We start from the raw sequence: 25,336 nt of genomic DNA, 5'->3' as shown, positions 1-25,336 counted from the left end.
TTCAAAGAGCAAGTGAAATTTCCTATATAAGAGGCTAAGGGTTGTTTAGGTTTAGACATATTCTGTTAGTGCAATTTCAGACCTTAACAAGAAAAATGGGTATTATTTTGAATAGGAAAAACTTCTCTGTACCCCCGAATGCACACCGCTCAGGAAGATATGTTCTCTGCTTTCTTGTAATGCTATTCCTACTATTAGGACAATTCCATAGACAATGGTACTCACATAAAATGTTAATGTGTAGAACAGTTTTTAAGGTCCCTTTTGGATTGGTATAAGAACAAAGATTAATTATTTAACCTTGGGAAGGAATGGGTTTTGCCCAATACTTTGAAAACTAATAAGGACTCACAATTTATAGTTTTAAAATATTAATTTTCATCATTATCATTATTGCTGGTAAAAATGAGCAAAATCCTAATTTCCCTCAATTTTTTCCTGTCTCTATGATAGCCCTTCTTTTGCCTTCTTCATTGGCTCCTTTTCCAAATGTGATATTTATAAAGCACTTAACACATTGACTGGTACTTAGTAGGCACTTAATAAATGCTTGATTCTTTTGTACCTGGTCCCACTAAATGCAAGCATTCCCTGATAGCTCTTTGCTCTTAGTTCTCTTCTTTGTTCACTATTTCCTTCCCTTGGCAACTGATATACCCCTGCGGCTTCAGTGACTGTCCCTGTGTAGATGACTCCTAAATGTATACCTTAAGCCTCAACTTTTGTCCAGAGTTCTAGAAGTTTATAACTTCTTACTAGGTATCTTTACCTAGATGTTCTGTAAATACCTCAAACTCAATATGTCCCAATTTGAGCTCATTTGTTTGTTTCAGCAGGGTTTAGGGCTTTGCACCTAGAAGCTGCTTAATAAATGTTTATTGACTTAATGAAATAGAATTAATTAAACATATGCTGGTGATATAAATGCAAAATTGAGACGGTCCCTGCCCTCCAGAGTCTTACTCTCTAATGTGGAATAATAACAAGGATTGTCATCCAAGGAAGGGAGTTTTGGCCTAAGGAGTCAATGAATTATAAGTGGGGCCCTGGGGCAATTACTTATAACTCCCCTTTCAGTAAAAAAACAGGTATTAAAAAAACAAACAAACAAACAAAAACAACCCCTGCGGGTTGTTTTTGTTTGTTTGTTTGTTTTTTTAATACCCTTACCTTCTGTCTTAGAACCAATACTCTGTATTGGTTGCTAGGCAGAACAATAAGGGCTAGGCAATAGGAGTTAAGTGACTTGACCAGAGACACAGCTAGGAAGTATCTGAGTCTAGATTTGAACCCAGGTCTTCCTGTCTTCAGGTATGGCTTTAAATCCACCGAGTTACCTAGCTAACCCCAGTAGCAATGGTTTGATTAGTATTCTAAATTCAAGAAGTGGAAAGTAGTGGAATAGTATTTGGGGTACCTGGGGACAGGACAAATAACAAGAGGTTCAATTATCCTGGACAGGATGTTAAATGTGGTCTGGAGCCAGCTAGATATAAAGTTAGGTGAATTTGCCTTCACTAATTCCTCAATCAAAACAGCTGAGCTCCAGGGCAGAGTACCCAAATTGAGTGGATTAGCTCTGCCAGGAAGGTAGAGAATTGTCTCTGGAGGTCTGGTCCTGGTTTCCTGGTGGGTGACTAGATGTGACTAAACTCAATAATTAAATTCAGTTGTTGAATCATCTCTCCTTAAAACCTTCCCCCATTCCCAACTTCTTTATTTCTGTTGATGGTACCACTATGATGCACCTAATCACTCATGCTTGAAAATTATGAGTCATCCTTAAACCATTAATCTTCAATTCATCCTATCAGCATCATCCCCCACATCCACTCATCTGTCAAAATCTATTGATTCTATCTCCATAATCACTCTCAGGCTCCTCTGGCACTGCCACTGTCACTATCCTGGTTAAGATCCTCATCACCTCTAGTCTACTTAGCTTCAGTTTTAATCCACTCTTAAACCAAACTCCACACTCCTGCCAGGGTAATACTAAGGCATAGATCTGGTCATATCTCTCCTCTGTGCAGAAAATCTTCACTGGTTCTCTATTCACCTCTGGAATGAAATGTAAACTCCTAGATCTTGTGTTCAAATCCTTTCATAGTCTGGGCCTTCCCTACCATTCCATACATTTCATATTATTATACTTCATACACACTACATTCCAGGGAAAATGTGTGTGTGTGAGTGTGTGTGTGAAACTATTCTACCATTCTTAGTCGTATCCCAGCTCTTTCCTCACTGTTACCTTTCTTCAGTTCTAGGACAAACACCCATCTCCATCTGATGAAATCCTTGTTTCCCTTCATCATTCAGTTTATATCCTCAGTAAAACATTTATTGAATCCCTTAGTTAAAAAGGAGATTCATGATTATAAACTGTTGTTTTTTGTCTGTCTCTCCACCTCTCTCCCAAATTAGAATTTTTTTTACATTAACTCCCCACCTCACGTCTCCTCCCTTGCACCAAAGAAGAAAGTTATCGAAACAAACTGATACATTAACTCTCACATCATATGCAACATTTTGTACCCATTGCCTGCCACTTCCATATGTCATAAATGACCCTCTGAAATGAAGACCAAGCCTTACCTTCATCTGAATTTTTATGTCTGTAAGTGTAGTTAGTAGTGTAAATAGTTAGTTGCTGTCCTTTTATATCATTGTAGTCATTACATCTGTTTTTATTTTAATTTACTATGCAAATGCAAACTTTTGGAAGTAGGAATGCTAATTTATTAACATTAACAATAACTAGTATAATAAAGATATCAATAAATCATAAGTGAAGTGTAATTTTGAAAAATTAACTCTTTTGAATCTGTAAATATAGAAAGAATATTTTGGAAGCACATTCATTAAAGTTTTCTCTTTATTTTGGGACTTTTAGGCATTAGGATTTCTATCTTCATATGGAATAGGAATGGAATATAACCAAGCTAAGGTATGATTCTTTTATCCTTTCTAGAAAAAATTTTTAAGGAAAAATGTTGAATATTAAATGGCCATTAAAAGGTCTAAAAGTAGAACAAGAAAGCAAATATGTAATTTACTTTGATAATGGACTACGGTATCTATTACAATACTAAAACAAATATTAAGGGGCTAGGTTTTCCTCCCTCCTTTAATTAATAATCCTTTCCAAAATCTTGGTTTTTTTTTTATTCTAGGCACTGGTATATTATACTTTTGGAAGTGCTGGAGGAAGCATGATGTCCCAAATGATTTTGGTTCGTAATTGACTTACTCCTATGCCTACTCCAATACTTATACTATATATACAGCAGTCACTCTATAACAAAACTTGAGAAATGATATATATTTTCTTATGTATATTTTTAGGGGTATAGGTATTTGTCGGGAATAAATGTTCTACAGAATTGTGAAGTTGCACTTACCCATTACAAGAATGTGGCAAATTATAGTGAGTATTTCACATTTTATTTTTAAGATAGAAAATAAACTTGGAAAAACTATTTTTAAAATCATCCTTCTAAACAGGGGTCCACATATAATCCCAGTTACTTGGGAGCTAAGCCTCTAGTTCAGGGGTCGGCAACATATGGATCTCGAGCCATATCTGGCTTTTTTGAGGGCCACATATGGCTCTTTCTGCAGGAGCCATAAAGTCATTTTTTTTCAGGCGCTGTTACAGGAGCGCACTTTGTGAGCACTGTATGGCTCTCACGAAATTACATTTTAAAAAATGTGGCGTTTATGGTTCTCATGGCCAAAAAGGGTTGCCGACCCCTGGTCTAGTTGCTCAAGCACTAGAGTTCTGAGCTGTGGCGGATTATGCTGATCAGGTATTTACATTAGATTCAGCATCAATATGATGACCCACTGGGATCAGGAGGTTTTCAGGTTTGCAAAAGAGAGACAAACTAGCCCAGGTCAGAAACAAAGTGAGTTTAAGCACATATACTGATTATTAGTGAGTTTGGGCCCATGAGTTAACCCCTGTGCTTTAATCTGGGTAAAATGGTGATACCAAGTCTGTAAATAATAAATTAACCTAAAATTATACACATCCTATGATTATATCATGTGACATATTAAAACATTAGAAGAGGTAATAATTTTAATGTATTTTATATTTCTATGCTTTAGAATGCTTCATCAACTAAGAGTTTGTAAATCTTTTAAAACTGTTTTTTTGTGGGGCAGCTAGGTGACCCAGTAGATAGAGCAGATCTAGAGATGGGAGGTCCTGGATTCAGATCTGGCCTTAGACATTTCCTAGCTGTATGACCTTGAGCAAGTCATTTAACTCCCATTGCCTAGCTCTTAGCACTCTTTTGCCTTGGAACTGACACTCAGTATTGATGCTGACAGAGGTAAAGGCTTAAAAAAGAACTATTTATTGCAAAGTTTGAAATGACATCCTCAAAACTACTTTTCATTGTCATATGTGTGTGTTGTGTGTGTGTATACCCAAATTTATTTTCCTAACTCATACTGTGTTCTTTTCTTAAATCAAAATGCCGAATGAAACATTAAGTAGCTATAATAATATATTATAAGAGAACATATTAGATAGAACAGAATAGAATAGATTTATAGGACTACTATTAGAAGTTAGAATTATATAAAATATAATAATTGGTTCTAGCCTAATGGAAATATGCAGCACAAATTCAAATAATGCAAGTTCAGGAGAACCATTATTAACATTAACCAGGCATTAATCAGGACCTAGCTGAATTAGAATGTAAACTCTTTGCAGACAAGACCTGCCTTGATTTTTGTCTTTGTGTACCCATTGCTTAGCAAAGTGTCTGATACATGGTAAGTGTAAATACCCTTTTTTCATTTACATTCAAGGGAAGTGAAAATTACAAAGAAGCACTTGTGAACTTTATTTTTCCATTAGAGGCTGATTTGTAAACTTCAAACAGCTATATGCTACTGTCATACTGTTGTTGATCTACCAAGAACAAAGCCTGGGCTACAACTTGTTCTTTAAATAATTTCACAAATTAAAGAATTGCCATGTCATACTTTGATCTTTGATATGTTCCAGAAACAAATAGATAAGCTAAATACTGTTTGTTTTATTACTGGAATAGATTCATGATTTCACTGGTATGGGCACTTTCAACATGAACACAGTTCACAACCCTTTCACTGCCTAGTAGACTATTTCATGAACTGCCATGGCCAAAAATTATTTATCACCTGATGGCCATACTCCCAGTAATGAGTCCTCTCCACATTTAGCTGAGGAGGACAGACAGTCTGTCTCCAGGCTTGTACTTGATGCCTTTCCAGCTTGGTAGAGGCTGCCAAGGGTTGTGCTCCACTGGCATAGCCTTTGAGAACCCGGGGTCACCTCCAAGCTAAAGTGATCCATCAGAGGAAGACTTAAGTAAAGAAAATAACTTATATGAAAATAATTATTCTAAATGTATGACATGTTTATATGTCTGCCATCAAAATAGTGAATAATTCATCTTTGAGATTGTCAGAATATAAGGAAAATCCAAAAGGAGTAAAAATATAACTACTATTGAATCTTAGATTTTACATATAGAAAAGATAATTTCATATGCAAATTGGCCCAACATTATTATAAACACTATTTACAATAGTATCTTATGAAAAATTCAAAACCTACATTTTGATCATATACATACAAGCATGTACATATTTCCAAGGTCATGGGAAGTTGATTTCCAGGTAACCAAGGTTTTCCTAGAATTCCTTTTTTCTATATCTATATTCTTAGTGGAAGAAGGGCCTGAGTTAAAAAAGAATGAAGACAAAGATTTGGGAAAAGACATTGAGGAGAAACAGAAGGACTACATAAATTGATGAGGAGGCAAGGATTTGATATTCCACTTCTGAGTTAAGTAGAAGAAGAGAAGAAATAGGACAGAGGAAAAAGGAGGAAGAGGAGGAGAAAGAGGATAAAGGACAAAGAGCAACTTAAAGAGGAGACAGAAAAAAAGAAGAGCAAAGTAATAAAGGAAAGGAAATTGGATATGTTCAACAAAGTACTAACAAAATGAAGAGATTGAACACACCAGACACACAACACAGTATTTGCTTTAACAGTTTTTCAGCATATTTGGTCATAACAGTTATGAGCAAGTTAGGCAAAGAAACTAAGATTTTGCTTCCAAAAAGTGTGGAGAACAATGACCAGCACAGGAATATGTGATATTTGTCTTTCTATTAAGTCCCAGTAAATCTGATCTACAGTCAAAGTACTATCTATCTCCCTACAGAAGAGGAGAGTCAAAGGAAGTCTCTCTATTGTGTTAAGTTACCAGTGAACATGGAATATCCCTTAAAGAATGCAGATCGATATTAAAGACAAATGTAACTAGTATCCCCAGATATTTCCCTACAATTTCTCACTTGGTGAGAAATTCAATGGGACAAGGTCAATCATCTGACAAAACATGAGTTCAGTTGTTCTGGATATTTGTTGTCTTAACAAACTGAAAATAATGTTCAAAGCTTCTGAGTCTACAGCCTTGGCTTGGCAGAGTATAAAGAAAGAACTAAAATTTTGTTTCTATGTTCTCCACCACAGAGCATAATTATTGGCAGCTCTCTGAAATCATAAGGTGCAGAAAAGGTACTGATTTGCATTGGGAGAGAGAGTTAACTCACAAGGAGCTTCACTATGCCAATTAATTTTCACAAGTGAGAAAGAAAGGCATAGATGATATGTTTATTTAATTGACAAATGTCACAAAATCAAGCCTGCTGAGCCAACAAGCATTTATTTGCCTACTATGTGCTGGTCACTATGCTAAGCACTAAGGATACAAAGAAAGCCTACTCCACTACCACCACCAAAATAAAGGGGAAAAACACATTTACTTTCAAGAAATGGACATAAAGGAAGATACATGCAAATAAGCATGTAGAATAAATTGGAGATAATCAGCAGAGGGAAGACACTAACATTAATGGGCATCAGGAAAATCTTTCAAAAGTAGCAAGTGTAACTTAAATGAGAGAGTCAGGATAACACATCTTGACCAGCTAAAATGTGTGGCCAAATCTAACAAGATGAAATGAAGTAGGGATGCATGTAAAGGTTTACATTTAGGTCAAATCAATTTCAAGAATATAAGATTGGGGGGTGGGAATCCTGGTAATATAGATAGTTGTCTGAAAAGCACTTGAGGGTTTTAAAAGGACTGCAGGTTCTCTATGAGTGAACTGTGGGATATAGCAGCCTAAAAAGCTAATCTCATATTCTATTAAGAAAGGTATAGTGTTATTTCAGACAAGAGTCTGAAATTTATTTTATTTTATTTTATTTTTGGTTGGGAGTTTTAAAATTTGAGGAACAGGGAAACAAATGATGGTGGCAAAACCTTTTTTTTAAAGTAAAGAATAGGGACAGCTAGGTAGCACAGTGAATAGAGTCCCAGACATGGAGTTGAGAGGACTTGTATTCAAATTTGACCTCAGACATTTTCTAGCTATGTGAAACCTAGGTGAATTATTTAACTTCAGTTGCCTAGCCCTTACTGCTCTTCTGTCTTAGAACTGCTATTATCAATATGTAATATAATTGATATTTATTATCAATTCCAAGACAGAAGATAAGGGTTTAGAAAAGAAACATAATGAATAGATGGAAATTCAATGGAGGACATAAAGGAGCAGGATAGCTTAGAAAGTAAGGGGCTAAATTTATTTACAACTTTTAAAAATGAGTCAAGCTATTCATACTAAAAATTCATAGTTTTCTATGAAATATTTTTTGCATGCACTAATACTCATGGTTCCTGGGCATTTGTTAAGTACAGAATAACAAAACATTTTAAAAATTTTTCTAAAGTTTAAAATAAGGCATAGTATGTAGGACCTGAAAAGGGATGGTTAACACTGTACTTTGTCTGCTCAAACCAGTTAGCAAGCACTTATTAAGTGCCTATACTAGTCAGTAAGTGCCTTTTAAGTGTCTGGATTTGTGTTGACATATTGTCACAGGCATACATAAAGCATGGGCAAGATCTGCTAGTATATGCTGCCAGAGGTTGAGTTCTGGTTCCCCAAATCACAAAATCAGAGGACCAGAGGACCCTTCCCTTCTGTGGCTAATGAGCTATGATCCACAAAGTACCTAGAACCAATTTTGAGTATTTGAGTATATAGTTCGTCTAGAATAGGTGACTTGAACTCAGGAGAAGAGCCAATGGGAATGTTCTCCCAGGATGTTCCAACATACCCGACCTATACTCTATACCTATCTACAAATATTGTATTCAGTTCTTGCTGCCTCTTTTTAGGGAGGATATTGATATATTGGAGAATGTCCATAGGAGGACAACCAGGTTTGCCTAGAATCTCAAGTTGTTTGAAGGAAATAAAGATGTTAATTCTAGAAAAGAGAAGAGTTGGGGGCTATGTGGTAGTTTAAGTATGTGAGCAAGGTCATGTGGGAAAAAAGGATTAAACTTATTCTGCTTGACTTCATTGGACAAAACCTGGAGCAATAAGTAGATGTTACAGTGAGTTGGTTGAGATTTGATGAGCAAAACCTTCCTAATTATTAGACTGATCTTTAAAAGGGGAATGAGTTGTTTAGGGGAAATTGTGGGTTATACCTTTAAGGCACTTGTTAGACATGTTAATGCAACACTATTGCATCTCATTGCAGTTTAAGATTACATTACCTTTTATTGGTCAAAATAGCACGCTGCTGACTAATATCAAGAGTATTGCCCATTGATAAGTTTTAGATGAGCTGTTCTCTAGCCTTAAACCCTTTTCCCAACCTTTTTTTGCATTGTGGAGTTTATAACCAAAATATGATACTTTGCATTTATCCCTATTAAATTTTATCTTAGAGTCTGTCTAAAATTTTTGACCTTTTTGGGCTCATGTCTTTGATATCCACTGTCTGATCTCTTCACATTTGAAAAGCATGTCATCATTTCACCTTTATGCAAATTATAAACAAAAATGTTAAAATAGCATAGAGCCAAGCATATTCTCTGGGTCCACCCTAGAGGTCTCACCTCTGTTAATGACTATTCTTAGGGGCCAACCTTTCAATCAGTTCCAAATTTCCCTAAATACACTGTAGCCCACAAGAATATTATAGGGTACTTTTGAAAACATTTTGTCCAAATATAGGTAAATTCTATTTATGGCATCCCCTGAACTATTAGTCTAGTAACCCTATAAAAAATGGCTTAGTCTTGCATCAACTACTAGATAATTATTTATTACTACTTCCATTTCTTTTACTTAAAGACTATTTGCATGCTTTCCATTCCTCCTTGGCTTTTTTGAAAATTAAGATATCATGTGTTCTCCAACCCCAAGCTACAATTCCCTTTCTCCATGATCTTTTAGAAATCACTGGTGGAGGCTCAGCAATCACAAACGTAGGTCCTTTCAGTCCCTTAGATGTTATTTACTGGAACCTATTGTATTGAACTACTCATCAAGGCTAGCTAGGGTGCTTTCTTACTATTTCCTTGCTTCTCTTTGGATTCAACTCCCTATTATTTTTGTTCTATCTTTGCTCATCCAGAGATATGTAGTGGTTGGATTATTTGTGTTAAATTGAAAATTCAATTCAACAAATATTTATTAAGTACCTATTAAGGTCCACACAACATGATGATCTAGAAAGTTGAAAGTAAATAACTAGGTTTCTTGGAGTTCTGTAAAAAGACAAATATGCAGGCATCATTAAATTAAAAATAATAACTGATGAATTCATGAGTGGCTACCTCTTCTGCTTCAGTTAGTTTATGAGGTTTTTGTATAGTTTAAGAATATATACATACATAGTTTTGACTGTGATCATTCACTGGCTACCATATATATATATATACATATATATGTATATATGTATATATATATATTTGATTATTCCTGGATATGTTTCTATTTGCAGTTGCTGATAAATTGGAAAAAAATGAAGGTGTCCCCGTGGAAAAAGTGAGACTAACAGAAAGACTTGAAAATCTGAGTTCTAACAGTGAGATTTTGGATTGGGATGTATACCAATACTATAAATTTTTGGCAGAAAGAGGAGATATTCAGATACAAGTAATGTATACAAATAAGTTTTCACTTTTAGGACATGCGAAATAACAAGATGCTTGATTTAACTATGCACCACCCAGAGTGCAGTAGGGAAAGGTGCATCCTTTTTTATCACAGGCTTTCCTTACCTTGTACCCCCTTCCAAAAAAAAAAAGTTTCCCTGAAGCTCTAAGCAAGACTATAATTTTAAAATGCAGTTATTTACATTAAGTTATTCCAAGTGAACATTTCCTGTGGGGGAAAAATGCTTATTTTTTTAGAGAGAAAAGGAAGAAGCATTGATAATAAATATCCTTCATTTAAATGGACTTAGGAAGGATCTTTGATCAATATATTTTAGGAAATGATGTTTACAAATCATCTTTCTAGAATTCCTGTGGGCAAAGATTTAACCTTCCTGTACAAGAACCTAGTTGCCACATCCTACCAAACCACCATTCTCTCAGGACTGAAAGCTTTGCCTATCAACAGACAATTCTTCATGTATTTAAAAGATAGCTATGCTCTGAAAAAGATGCCTAGGCTAGTAGCTTTATGCTGTCTCCTAAGATACACAAAATGCAAGGAAGATGGTGAATCCCTGAAGAATCCAAATACCATAGCAACATTATGCATAATTGATTGTTCTTTCTGTATTCATGAAACTGAGTGTTGCTAAAATAAACATTTTTAATCATTATTCTTAGGTATCTCTTGGACAGTTACATCTAATAGGACGCAAAGGACTAGAACAGGATTACTATGTAGGTATACATACAATTCAGCCTTAAAATTTTAATGGGATATACCATTAATCTTAGATGAGTTTGCCTATAGGGCAAAGAAGTATTGATAGTGGGAGGGAAAAACAGGATTAGAAGAAAGAAGGATAGAGAAGACTACAAAGAAGCCTTCTCTTTATTCTCTGAGCACCTAAACTCTGTCACTTCTTAAGGGATACAAAGCACCCAGAAGTAACCTTCCTCTCTCTTCCTGTTGTCCTCCTCAAAGCTAATGTGATACATGAATAGGGGAATGGTGTGGAGGGTGGGAAGTGGAGTGCTCAGGACTGATTTGGTGTGGAAAGAGGAAGCATTGGCCTTTTTGTTTCTCACCTCTCACCCTGATGGGAAAGCTAAGACATATGTCCTGGTACCTAAGTTCCAAAAGACCAAGCCTCCCATCCTATCATAGACTGTTACTGCTATCTACATTACTGATTGGCAGCAGAAATAGATAGGCGGGTCCTTATGCACAAAAAAGGGTGACCAGAGAGCTTTGCAAAAGCTATCCTAGCCCATATGTAGAGTGTCTCTATCCACTTGTTCCAGGTAATATGATCAGTGCTGAACTCATTCTGCTGGGGATTTGGTCTGGTCATAGACAGAATTAGACATGGGCCTATATTTAGTACTAAAGCAATTAACTTGAGCATAATTAAAAATATTGTAAAGAAATTTTATGTATTTGCAAAGCACCTTTTAGTCATTTTTATTAACCAGTCTTCACCTTATTCCTATGAGATTGGGAAAGTAATTAACACTTTACATTTATGAAAGGAAAATACATTGTTTGTAGAAAGGTCTTCTACAGAAGGTGCCAAGACAGAAATGTTGAAAAGGGATAATTTGTAGAATCTAGTAATTATTAGAATCAAAATCTTAATTTCAGAGGATATAATAGATATTTTTAAAATTTTAAATAAGTTTTTTTGGTTGGCTTTTGTTTCACTTCTGAGTATTCTCCTCCCTACAACCCAGAATTGAATCCTCAATGGGAATTTCTTAAATGATACTTTTTCAGCACTCAACCATCTTGATTCATGCCACAGTTTTTCTCTCAAAGGACCACATACCCTATTTCTATGTGTTCTAAATTAAGTAGAATTCTTTATTGAATAGCTATTGCTATTCATTTCTATTTAAAAGAAAAATCAGCTAGCCTTTTGGGGGGGGGGGTCTTGCTTTATTTCTTATGAGTTATTTTTATCTTTATACTGAGCTTTAGGTTTTATGTGAGTTATTGTGAACATTGAGTAAGCCTCATACTAATAAAAGTCATTTCATAAAATGTAATGAAATTACTAGCCTCTGCATGCAAGCTGAGATGGATATATTATAGCTCTTTGAATTTTTTCACATCTCATAACCAGTGTTTTATCTTCTTATGTAAGGAATTCCAGAACCTTGCTGCCACTCTATTGGGCTGCTTTACTGTAGGTCAAAAGTCCAAAGCTGTAATGGCTTTATTCACATTCGTTTCCAGAAAGAAAGAAAAAACACTTTGATCAATAAATAGCAAGAGTTTCACATTTCCCATTAACAGTGAACCCCTGACTCAGTACTTCTCTCACTCTTTATTTAAGATCAGCCATGCATAATCTGTAGATGGAAGTGGAAGAAAATCTTTTATATTTCTTAGATGCAAAATTACCCCATCTAAATACTGCAGGACAAATGTGGCATTGTGGTATGATGGAAAGGGCACTGATCTAGAAGTCAGAACCTTTAGGGTTCAAAGCTCAACTCTGACCCTTACCAGCTATGTGACTTTGGGTCCTTAAATTCTCTGATCTGAAAAATGAAGATAATTCTACTTATGCTACTATACTATAGGGATATCATGAGGGAAAATGTTTTCTAAACACATCAAATGTAAATGTGAGTTGTTATTCCAATAAATTTCATCAACAGAAGACCACCCAGCCCTTCCACTGTGCAGTCTGGAATGCCTGTTCCATAGACATCAAACTTCCTTTCATCCTTAATCTTTTTCTCTCCCACTCTTCCTATCTCCTGACTATTGTTGAAATCTGACAACTCTAGATAACACAGCCTCCAAGAACACCCTTTTCAGGACTGTATTCATCTTCTCTCATTTTCCTCAGCTCACTGGTCAGGGCAAAAGAGTTGGAATATTCGTTGTTCCACTATGCCATTTACCGTTTCTCCCCCTATCTCTGTCCTTCAATCATTTCTCTTCTTCTGAGGTACATGATATCTACCACTCAACCAAAATCCTGGGAGTTGTTGTTTACAGAACTCCAAGTCATCCTACTTTCTTGCTCAATGAGTTCAACACATGGCTCACAATTTGTCCTTGTTCCCCAATGTCTTGATCTAGGGGTCCCGGAATAGGGACTGAAGGGGTAGGATAGTGTGAAGGGAGGAGAGAGACTCTCGCACTGGCAGGCTTATAACAATCTAGCTTTATTCCACCATGTTCCTCTATCAGGTTTCTGCTATTTCAGCCCCTCAGCCAGAAGCAATGTGCATATTTAGCTATTCTCTACCAAGGTAACTCATTAAGGGAAGCAAATGGTCAGCAAACATTGTTTTGACTAGAGCCTGGCCTCTGGAGCCAGGGAGGAGATCTCTGCTTTCACATCATTATACTCAAGGTTATTCTTTCCCTCAGTTGTGTCCTTGTCATGACTCTTTTACGGGAATGTAAAGAGAAGAGGGGAAAACTTTTGGGGGGATTTAACCTCTTGGTCCCACAGCCCCCCAAACCCCAACTCCTGTTCTTCTACTAGGAGACATCAACATACATGTTAATTCCCCCTCTCTCTCAAACTTCCTAACCACTCAGTTCTTCAACTATTCACTTTCCATTAGCTGCTCCTCCTCCTCCTTGGCTATCTAAATGACGATCTTATCTTCAATCTTGCCATCACCAAAAACAGTACTGACTCCATGTTCAAGAATACCAAAAGCCCCTTATTCATCTAAACCCTATTGGTTTTTTACTTCTCCTTGTGCATTCCCTTACAAAACCCTTTTATTTATCCAAAGCTTGACCTCCAATCCCTTGATCCCTCAATTCTCTCCTAGGCTACTGCCCCTGCACTAGTCACCCTCTTTGCTTCTCTCTTTCTTGATGCTTTGGTGAGCCATTTCAACTCTCTAGTGTTCTCACTTGAATCCCTATTCCCCTTATCATTTCTTTGATTATGCCAGCCACATCTCAGCCTTGGATCACTCACAACTTTTACCTCCTTTGCTCTTATGCATAGACTACTGAATAAAGGTAGAAAAAAATCACATCACCATTCGACTGGATCCACTATAAATTTATGTTACACAACCTCAGCCGGACCCTCACTACTGCTAGACAATCCTACCAGACTTCCTTTGTCAACTCACTATAACCTCTCTCCATAGCAGCTCCTTCAAACTTTTAATCCCTCTCAAAATTTCCATGACTCTTTCTTCCTTAACCCTCTTGCCCACAACTCAGCAGAAAAATTCCCATCATATTTTGTTGAAAAAATTGAAGCCGTTTGCCAAGAGCTCCCTCTTCTCTCTTTCTCATCTTCTATTACTCAAATGCCTTCTGCCATTATCTCTTCCTTCACTCTTGTCTTAGATGATGAATTAGCCTTCTTCCATACCAACACTAATCCCTCTACAATCTCAAATTAATCCCATTCCATCCCATTTCATGCAATAGATTGTCCATTCTGTTTATCACTTATTTACCATCTTTCTCTGTCTCCTGGTTCATTCTGCCTAAAAATATGTCCAAGCCTCCCCAATCCTGAAAAAATCTTTACTTGATCTTCTGATCCTTTCTTTTTTCTTTCTTTTTCTTTTTTAGAAAAATTTTCCATGGTTACATGATTCATGTTCTTACTTTCCCCTTCACCCCTCCATAGCTGACACACATTTCCACTGGTTTTAACATGTCATCTCTCAAGATCTATTTCCATATTATTGATAGTTGCATTGGTGTGGTTGTTTTGAGTTTACATCCTCAATCATGTCCACATCAACCCATGTGTTCAAGCAGTTGTTTTTCTTCTGTGTTTCCACTCCTGTAGTTCTTCCTCTGAATGTGGGTAGCATTCTTTTCCATAAATCCCTCAGAATTGTCCTGGGTCATTGCTTTGCTACTAGTCCAGAAGTCTATTACATTCAATTTTACCACAATGTATCAGTCTCTGTGTACAATGTTCTTTTGGCTCTTCTCCTTTCACTCTGCATCAATTCCTAGAGGTCTTTCCAGTTCACATGGAATCCCTCCAGTTTATTATTCCTTTGAGCACAGTAGTATTCCATCACCAGCATATACCATAATTTGTTCAGCCATTCTCCAATTGAAGGGCATACCCTCATTTTCCAGTTTTTTGGTACCACAAAAAGCACAGCTATAAATATTTTTGTACAAGTCTTTTTATCTATGATCTCTTTGGGGTACAAACCCAGCAATGTTATGGCTGGATCAAAGGGCAAGCAGTCTTTTAGAGCTCTTTGGGCATAGTTCCAAATTGCCAACCAGAATGGTTGGATCAGTTCACAACTCCATCAGCAATGCATTAATGTCCCAATTTTGCCACATCCCCTCCAACATTTATTACTCTCACCTGCTATCATTTTAGCCAATCTGTTAGGTGTGAGGTGATTTGCATTTCTCTAATTATTAGAGATTTAGAACACTTTCTCATGTGCTTATTGATACTTTTGATTTCTTTTTCTGAAAATTGCCTATTCATGTCCCTTGCCCATTTATCAATTGGGGAATGGCTTGATTTTTTTATACAATTGATTTAGCTCCTTGTATATTTGAGTAATTAGACCTCTGTCAGAATTTTTTTTTTTTAGACCCTTGCACTTCGGTGCATTGTCTCATAGGTGGAAGATTGGCAAGGGTGGGCAATGGGGGTCAAGTGACTTGCCCAGGGTCACACAGCTGGGAAGTGGCTGAGGCCGGGCCTTGAACCCAGGACCTCCTGTCTCTAGGCCTGACCCCCACTCCACTGAGCCACCCAGCTGTCAGAATTTTTTGATATAAAGATTTTTGCCAATTTGTTGTTTCCCTTCTGATTTTGGTTGCATTGTTTTTGTTTGTACAAAAACTTTTTAATTTAATATAATCAAAATTATTTATTTTACATTTTGTAATTTTCTCTAACTCTTGCTTGGTTTTAAAATCTTTCCTTTCCCAGAGATCTGCCAAGTATACTATTCTGTGTTCACCTAACTTACTTACAGTTTCCTTCTTTATATTCAAGTCATTCACCAATTCTGAATTTATCTTGGTGTAGGTACTCTACTATCATTTGTAATTAAACTCCCCAAAAATGTTAGGTGCAATTGTATTTCTATTGTAGATGTAATAGGTGATTCCATTATCTCTCCTCTCATTATCTTATTTCACAGTATGGCTTTCAACCTTACCATTCCATTGAAACTCCATAATTACCAGTGTTATCTTAGTTGCCAAATCCAATGGCCTTTTCTCAGCCCTTAATCTCTTTTACTTCTCTGTAGCCTTTGATATTTTTGATCACTCTCTCTTCTATGTGTTCAAGACACCCTTGTCTCCTGATTCTTCTCATACCTATCTAACCATTCTTTCTCAGTCTCCTTTGCTGGAGTATCCTCCAAATTTTGTCCTCTAACTATAGGTATCCCTCAAGGTTCTATCCTGGGTCCCCTTCTCTTCTCCTACATTACTTCCCTTGGTGATCTCATCAACTTTCATGTATTTAATTATGATCTCTAGGTGATTCTCAAATCTACCTACCCTGCCCTAACCTCTCCACTGACTTCCAATTTCAGAAGGATAGTCAGTAGACATCTTAAATGCAATGTGTCCAAAACATTATTTTTCCCACTAAGCTGTCCCCTTCTATTTTTCCTTTTACTACAGAGGGCAATACTGTCCTTTCAGTTCTCCAGGCTTGCATCCTATGAGTTTTCCTCAACTCCTCATAATCTCTTATCACCTTTAACTAAATTGCTGATGAGGCCTGCCAATTTCACCTCTGCAACACCTCTCAAATATATGCCCCCTTCTTTCTTCTTACCATCATCACTTGTGCAGGTCCTCATTCCCTTCCACCTGGGCTATTGCAACAGAATGTAGGTGGGTCTTCCTGCCTCTACTCCCTCCCTACTCTAATCTATCCTCCATTCATACACCCAAGTGATTTTCCTACAGCTCTGATCTAACCATATCATTCCTGTACCCAGTTAATACACCCAAGATCAAACGCAATGATCTGCTAAGAAGCCAAGTTCAACATAGCCTCCTCTTAACATTCCGGTGTTCTTATTCCTTATACTCCCTAACACATACTCTTCAATCCAGTGACACTGGCTTCCTAGGTATTGTTCCTTAAACAAGATATTGTACCTATCTCTTGGGCTGTCCCCCATGCCTGGAATGTTCTCCCTCCTCAACTCTACCTACTGACTTCCCTAGTTTCCTTTAAGCATTGACTAAAATCCCTTCTTTTACGGGAAGCTTTTCTAAACCTTTCTTAATTCTAGTATCTCCCCTCTTATTTCTTTTTTATCCTGTTTATAGTTAGTTTTGTTTATATTTGCTTGAATGTTGTCTCTCCCAATTATATTGTAAGCTCCTTGGAGGGGAACAGATTGTTTTTTTTTTACCTATTTTTGTACCTCCAGCACTTAGCATAGTGCCTGATATAGAGTAGGCTCTTAAATGTTTGCAACTGATAAATTCTTTTATATATTAAGTAGTAGTGGCCAGCTAGGGATGGGAAGCAAATGAGAGACTTGAGTTAATAGTCTTAACTATGTCTACAATACTAAATGAGAAAGACAACTGGATAGTTTGAGCATTAGCTATACAATAACTGTCCCTTATGCTTAGAATACATTCCCTTCTCACCTCCACTTCTGAAAATTCCTATTTTTTTGGAAAGCAGCCTTATCTCACAAGTCACCTATATGAAGCTTTTTCATGATCCTCACAGTTGCTAATATTCCCCCAAAAAATTATCTTCTCTGTATGTGTATAGATAAATACTATATTTTTTTTATTTTGTACATACTTACATAGGTACATATAAGAATACATATATAGGTACATATAACACATGTTGTCTGTTCTGATATATTGTAAGGTCCTTGAGACCCCTGAGCTAATTCATTTATGTCCCTAGCACAGAAGATAGTATATTAATTGCAAAAAAAAACCCCAACTTAATAAATATTCATTGATTGAGTAGCTTACCTACTTAGACTACATTATAGATTGAGATCTGGAAGTATCTTTAGAATTAATCTAATTCAACCCACTTACTTTACAAAAGAAGAAACCAAGGCCCAAAGAGATTGATTTTTCTTAGTCTACACAGGTAGTAAGTGGCCAAGTTAAGATTCAACCCCTTAAAGCCTGATCCTAGATTCATTGTTCTTTCTACTATATCAAACTGCTCACTCATAAGTTTGATTGAAATGTCCAAGTAAATCAGAATCTCTCAATTTGCCTCAGAATCAAAGCTGTTCCAGAGGCAATCCTTTGCTCATTCACGGAGCAATCAACACCTGCACAGAACCCTGTGCCTTCTCCATTGGAAGAACTCTTCTGCTATAGAAACACTTTCCTGTCTAGGCAGAGAGGGAATTTTTTGGCATGACTGTCAGAATTCCAAGTGATAAATGCTACTTCATCTAACTAACATTTACAGTGTTCTGATAGATTAACCTAGACCACTCACTGTTTTAGACATTATCTTAAAGAATTAAGAAGAGGGATGAAGTCAAAGGACTTTTTTTACCCCTTGGAGACTTAAAAAAAATGTTTAGTAAAAATCTATAGAATTTTGATTGCATTATCTTGAACTTTCTGCACAGAATATTAATGTCATTTGTATTTAAAAATATGGACACAGGCTCAGAATTGACTCTGTTTGGCAGGTACATTTGGGATGTCTATTATTAAAATAAAGAGGAAGAATTGGAGTAGATATGGAGGACTACCAGTTTTTCTAAGAAAGTTTCCTTCTCTCCACCATCACAACAAAGAAAACCCAAAACACTATGGGGGCTTCAGTCACTGTCAAGGGAGTAAGCTACTCCCTGGGGGTAAATTAGGTATTTTGGAAAGAGTCAACAATTCCTTGAGGCCTCTAGAGGCACATCATTTTAAAAACAACTCCCCAAAGGTTTAATTTATGTCACAGGGAGCAGTTTACTTTCTTATAAAGGCTTGGGAGCATTCTTTCATCCCCTAAATTGTTGCTTTTAAGAGAAATATATTGCAGGGTACTTTAAATGTTGCAGTAAGAAGACTAACCTAGGAGTCAGGAGACATGGGCTCTAGCCTCAACTCTGCCATTAACTTGTTGTGTGATTTGGGGCTAATCTCTCCAGTTCTATGGTTTTCAAGTTCCCCATCCATAAATGAGAGAGTTTGACTATGTGATCTATAAGAGTTCTAAATGCTATAATTCTATGAAAGACAAACTTTAAAAAGCTATTTTACTCTTAAGTAGCTTTACAATTTACAAAGAACCCATGGGACAGCTAGGTGGGTCAATGGATAGAGAGCCAGACCTGGAGACAAAATTTCCTGGATTCAAATCTGACCTGGGACACTTCCTAACTGTGTGATCCTGGGCAAGTCACTTAACCTCCATTTTCAAAAAACAAAAATGAAAAACAAAAAACCATTATCTCTTGGAAAAGTGTGTACTATCTTTTTTATTTAGGCTTAGATATTATATAACATCCTCTTTAAACACTTAAGTTGCTTTAAGCACTCTTTTTAAGGAAGGAGGAAAGAAATAAGCATTTATTAAGTTGCTATATATACCAGGCTCTATGCTAGTCACTGGGGTTACCAAATACTGGTCAAATTTAAAACTTTTCAATAGTTCTTAAATGTGGCAAGATCTTAGATTTGGTAATGGAAGGAACCTTTAAGGTTATCTAGTCCATTCCCCTCTTTTTACAGTTGAGGAAACTAAAGCCCAGATACCTTAAATGACTTACCCAAAATGACCCAGGTAGTAGTAAGTATTGGAATTACAGACCTTCTGACTCCAAAAACATTACTCTTTCCTTTTAACCATATTACTTCCAAATCCTCTAGTCTATCATTCTAAGTCTTCTGCAATCTAGATTCAAATTACTTTTATAGGTTTGTCTCCCTCTACACATATAGTCAATACTATAGCCAACTGGAATACTTTAATGTTTTCCATACTCATTTTGTTTCTCTCTTTTCATGAAATTGTTTGTACAGCTGTTCTCTCTTATTTGGGATGTTTTCTGTGAACCCCCAGCTTCCCACTTCCTTTTTCTACTAAAATGCTACAGCCTGAGGGCTGTAGAGCTGGTCTAAACCAGTTTAAAAAACCAACTGATTACACCTAAAATCCTATGTTCTGACCAGTTGTTACTACTCCCCAGTTCCCCCAGACTTTGGCTCCTTTGTAAAACAATTTAACCCCTTGTTATTGCCCTTCCCCCCAGCCTTTTCACTTTTTCTATGGACTTTCAGTTATTCAAAACAACGTCAGGAACAGCTTCCTAAGATTGCCATCCATGACACTTCCTCAGTTGGAGTGTTAAATTCTGCTCCCTCTGCCCCTCATAGACGTTCCTCCTCTCAGTTAAGGACCTTTTGTTGCTATTATTTTGGTGTAGTACTCTTTATTTCAGGTGGACACCACTCATACCTCAAGGTTGTGTTCAAATCCTTCATGAAGCCTTCCTTAATGACCCCAGCCTGCTATAAATTGATCTCTCCTCGCTCTGAAATTCTAAAGCACTTTATCTATAGTACTCTTTTTGAGGGTGCCCATCATGTTTCAAACTATAACTCTTTGTGTACCTCTTGTTCTTATTAGAAATTGCTTTAGGGCTGGCATCAAGTCTGTTTCATTTTTGTTTGTCCTGCACACCTAACACATATTATTAGCCATCTGAAAAAGTATTTGTAATTTGAATGAATGAATGGTTTAATATGAACATGGGTCAGCTAGGAAAAATGATGAACTTGAAATCAGGAAGAGCTGAGTTCGAACCTTTCCTCTGATACTATATCATTGTATGGCCATGACAAATCACCTAAAACTTCTCAGCCACAATTCCTTGTCTATAAAATGGTTTTAGGAATACAAATTACTTGCTTGAAAAAAATTTTTGTAAGATAATGTATTTAAAGCATTTATCATTATTCTTATTATCAAGACATTTAACCAATTTTGTACCTGCTTAAGTACAGTAAATAAAAACCAAGAAAGGATTCTGAGACAAAATGTTAATATGCCTATGGGCAATCATTATTTAACAGAATTACATGTATTAGTTCTTTATACAGAGTGTCCTCTTCTTTTGGAAGAGGAGCAAATCCCTGCATATGAGCAATAAAACACTACTGTCCTACAAAACAGGTCTGAATGAATTATCTTTCTTTGGTTGCAGTAGCTTTTCCCTTTGATTTTTCTAAGCAGACAAGCATAAAGACCTTTCTGAGAGGGAGAGGGAGCCTCAGTGTGCTTCCAGACCAGCCCTAGTTTGTTCATTTTAGGTTCACTCCCAGGTGAGAATCAGGTACATTGTCCCCTGTCTGATTCTCTCCAGCTTCATTTTAAAAGGTGTTCATCTCAGGTTCATCTTTGCTAGAAGGCTTAATTTCAATTAATAGTGCATCATATTATACTGGACAAGAGGACTAGAGGTGTAGACAGAGGGCATAGTATTGAATTCCAGATCTCTTACCTACTACAAGTGTGACCCTGGGAGGTTACTTTGCCTTTGTGGACTGGTTTTCTCTTCTATAAAATAAGAATATTGGTCTAATTGACCTCAATGGTCCTGTTGAGCTTGAAATCCTATGACCTCCCAAGAAAACCATGTAGCTATATCTATTTTTGCTGATTATTCATCATTACAGATCATAAACAATACAAAAAGCTTCAATAGTCACCTATTCAATAGTCAATTATTGTTGACATAGACTTATGAAATAGGGACATGAATGTTTCAAATAATTGTCAGTCCAAAGGTTCATGGTTTCTAGTCCATAAATATAATTTTTACCCATGTTTTACACAAAAAATTTTACTTTTACTGCTACTGGTATCCTTGACTGTGTTCTCACAAATCTGGGTGCCTCTATTACAATTTATTCTAGACCAGCAAAGCAAGTTTTCATTTCTTGTAGGAATTCATTTTCATCTTTCTTAATTCACTAAGATGTGGTCAAGCATATACTTTTTAAAAAATTTTCAGAGAGAGCAATATTTGTTCTTATGAATGTTAAGCATATACGCCCACAATAGCCATTTTTATGGTCAAAAGCAAAAAACTTATTTTAATTAGTCATTTTCTTGGGTATATTTGTGAAAGTCAGTGATATTGTTTCCTTCCTCCTTAGAAAGCATTATACTACTTCTTGAAGGCAGCCAAGGCAGGAAGTGCAAATGCCATGGCATTTCTGGGAAAGGTACATATTTTCTTTTTATTAATACTTCAATACTTCAAATTGTCTTGTGACACATTAAGGGTGAACTAGAATCCCTAAGAGAAAATAATATTATAAAAGTAAATTACCAGCTGTGTTATAGCCAGGGTTTTATAGGAACAACTGGATATGAGGATCTAAAATGTAAAGCACATTAATTCTACATTATAGAGGACTATCATTAACTCCGCTTTTTCAGGAAAACCCTAGCATTTGAAAAGCAGTATGTGACCCACTAGGTGGGAAAAGAATTGCACAGGTCAGCTGCTAGAGCTGTCTTCTACTCATGAGATGATAAATTCTAGCTTTAAAGGAATCTATCACCTATAGGTCTTCCTAGGCAAGTTAGACTTCCTCTCAAACTCTAGCTATTCCTCTAATGCTACTACCTAATCAATAGGTCCTAATTTGACCTTGCCAAAGGTAGATTTTGTTGTTATTCTTTTGGGGTTATAAAGCTGTCTCTTCTCTTCTCTTCTCCTCTCTTCTCTTTCTCCATTATAGAACTTTTCAAATTTCACTTTTGTGCTGGACAATCTCTCCACCAACTGGTGACTAATCCTTTAAACTTTCTGTACTGATTTTCATTGGCCACAATGAAAATATGCATGCTTTCTTCAAAAATTCAATGTTGATGAACTCAGAGACCAGGGTGTTGAGGGACTTTCATGTACACATTGACATTTAGGATATCAGAAAGAGAAGACGACGGTATTGACCTCTTGAGAAATGAAGGAGGTACCTATTTTGAGGTAGGTGGATGACTGCAGATTCAGATTTAATGAACCTCAAAAAAAGAAAGATTGCTGAGTAATATTGGCAAAGGAAAGGAACACAAGTGAGAGTGAAGAGCAAAGAGAATGTCTTAGTATATGAAAAAAATTTTTCAAGAGGTATGGGAGAAAGAACAATATGAATGAAAAATAATTTATTAAGTGCTTACTATAGGTCTAGCACTTGCTAGGCACTGGAAATATAAATATCAAGGAGAAGACATTCACTGACCTTGAGTTTATATTCTTATAGGGAGAGGCAACACACACATATGGGGCGTGATGGTCAGAGAAGGATATTTTGGTTTGGTAAAGCTACAGGGATAGGGAATGAAACCAAAGCAAAGTAGACTAGATGGTCATACCACCTCCAGCAGCAGCAGCTGTGTTAATTTAATTATAAGTAGCAGAAGGATAAAAGGTTCATGCATGGTACCAAGGAAACTAGTGACATGATGTCCAGGGAGTAAAATGAAGTATTCCTGGAGTTGGCCACCAATGAGAACAGCAGAAGCTGTAGTACAGGAATCATAGAGCTGAAAGGGTTAAGCCCTCCAGGGCATGATCTCTGGCTTGGGAGGCAAGTCATCTGCTAAGAAGATCTCCACAAAGTTAAGTGAAGCATGGTTGGAATTAACCTAGATTTCTTTGCCATCGTGGGCCATTGTAAGACGATCACTAGTGTGGACAACCAGGTGTCCAGGGTGGGAATTTTGGAGCTGAAAGGATCAAGTCCTCCAGAGTATGGTTTTTGGTTTCTGGTGCAGGCAGCAAAAATAGCTATCACCAAGACAGGTGGGGGTACCAGGTAGGCATCTAGGTGGCTCAGTGGATTATGAGCCAGGCCCAGAGATGAGAGGCCCTGAATCCAAATTTGACTTCAGACACTTCCTTGCTATGTGACCCTGGGCAAGTCACTTAATCTCCATTGCCGAACTTTTACCGCACTTTTTGCCTTAGAACCAATACCCAGTATTGATTCTACGACAGAAGGTAAGTGTTTAAAAAAACACAACAATATAGATGGGGAGTAAAAGAGTACTCAGTACTAGAGATGGTGGCCAGGAATCTATCTTCCTAGGAGAACCAGGTTTCAATTAGCAAGAAGATGGAAAAACTATAAAGTGGAAAAGAAGTCCATGATAAAAGGGAATTTGTCAACAAAGTGGGGCCTTCAAAGGACACAATGAAATGGGAAAACAGAAGATGATATGGAGTTGTGGAAGTTCCCAGAGGTCAGGCTTCTCATGGTTCTAAGTCACAAATGTTAGAGAAAGAAATTTGGAGGAATTAGGTACTGTTCAGGGCACCACTATTAGGAAGAATATTGACAAGTTGGAGAGGATCCAGAAGAGGGACAGTCAAGATGTTGAGGGGACTGCAAAATAAGGTCGTTTGAAGAAACTGGGGTACTTAGCAAGGTCATGGTCACAATGAGTCTTCAAGTTTTTGAGGAGTTGTCATGCAAAATGAATCAGCTTCCTTGTGTTTGATCTCAGAGGGCAGATCTAGGAGCAAAAGAGCAAAGTTGTAGAAAGGCAGATTTAAACTTGATAGGTGAAAAGAAAACTTCCTTAAAAATTAGTGATGTCCAAAAGAAAATGGGCTGCTTTCAGAGGTTTCACTCCATTAGAGATCTTTAAGTAAAGGATGGATAATCATTTGTTGGAAATATTGAGCAGAGGATTCTTGTTCAGATATATCTAGTTGGTGTAGAGGATAGAGTGTTGGACTGGGAGTCTAGAAAACCTCAGTTCAAATCCCATCCCAGATGCTTATAAACTCTGTGACCTTGGGGAAGTTACTTAACTTCTGTTTGCCTCACTTTCCTCATCTGTAATATGGGGGTAATAGTAACACCTACACCAACAATTATTATGGGGATAAAGTGAGATTTTTGTAAAGTGTTTTGCAAACCTTAAAATACTATATAAAAGCTATGTTATTATAACTACTATTAAATACGGGTTGAATTAGATAATCTCTAAGATTCCTCCCACATATGAAATGGTTTAATTCTGTAAGAAATGTACAAATGTGCCAAGATCAAAAAGGGAAGCATTTATCTAATTCATTCTTCTACCATCAGGAAAGATAACTCTTGAGTTTCCCCTACAGATTCAGTAGTGTCTCCTCTTTTATCCTTATTTATTCTCCCTTTTTCCTAGATGTATTTAGAAGGCAATCCTGCAGCTCCACAAAATAATGTTACTGCCTTTAAATACTTTTCTATGGCTGCTAATAAGGTATGTAACTCAACATATCACCATGAAAACATAAAATGTTTAATTTTTCTAAATGATGAATATAGTAAA

General features: G+C 36.6%; 1 protein-coding gene across 1 annotated transcript in view; it reads left to right on the top strand.

The window, feature by feature from the left end:
* Positions 1–25,336, top strand: part of SEL1L2 (SEL1L2 adaptor subunit of ERAD E3 ligase) — a 116,804-nt gene that overhangs the window by 52,704 nt on the left and 38,764 nt on the right. Inside the window, exons 4-10 of the mRNA XM_044659495.1 lie at positions 2,897–2,950; positions 3,177–3,236; positions 3,349–3,430; positions 9,887–10,041; positions 10,725–10,781; positions 22,162–22,230; positions 25,190–25,267. Coding sequence (XP_044515430.1) covers positions 2,897–2,950; positions 3,177–3,236; positions 3,349–3,430; positions 9,887–10,041; positions 10,725–10,781; positions 22,162–22,230; positions 25,190–25,267 — 555 coding nt within the window. The remainder of the gene's footprint in view (positions 1–2,896; positions 2,951–3,176; positions 3,237–3,348; positions 3,431–9,886; positions 10,042–10,724; positions 10,782–22,161; positions 22,231–25,189; positions 25,268–25,336) is intronic.

Source organism: Gracilinanus agilis, chromosome 2, assembly GCF_016433145.1.
Source record: "Gracilinanus agilis isolate LMUSP501 chromosome 2, AgileGrace, whole genome shotgun sequence".
Taxonomy (NCBI): domain Eukaryota; kingdom Metazoa; phylum Chordata; class Mammalia; order Didelphimorphia; family Didelphidae; genus Gracilinanus; species Gracilinanus agilis.
Note: the sequence above shows the minus strand (reverse complement) of the source record. Positions and strands in the feature narration are given on the sequence as shown.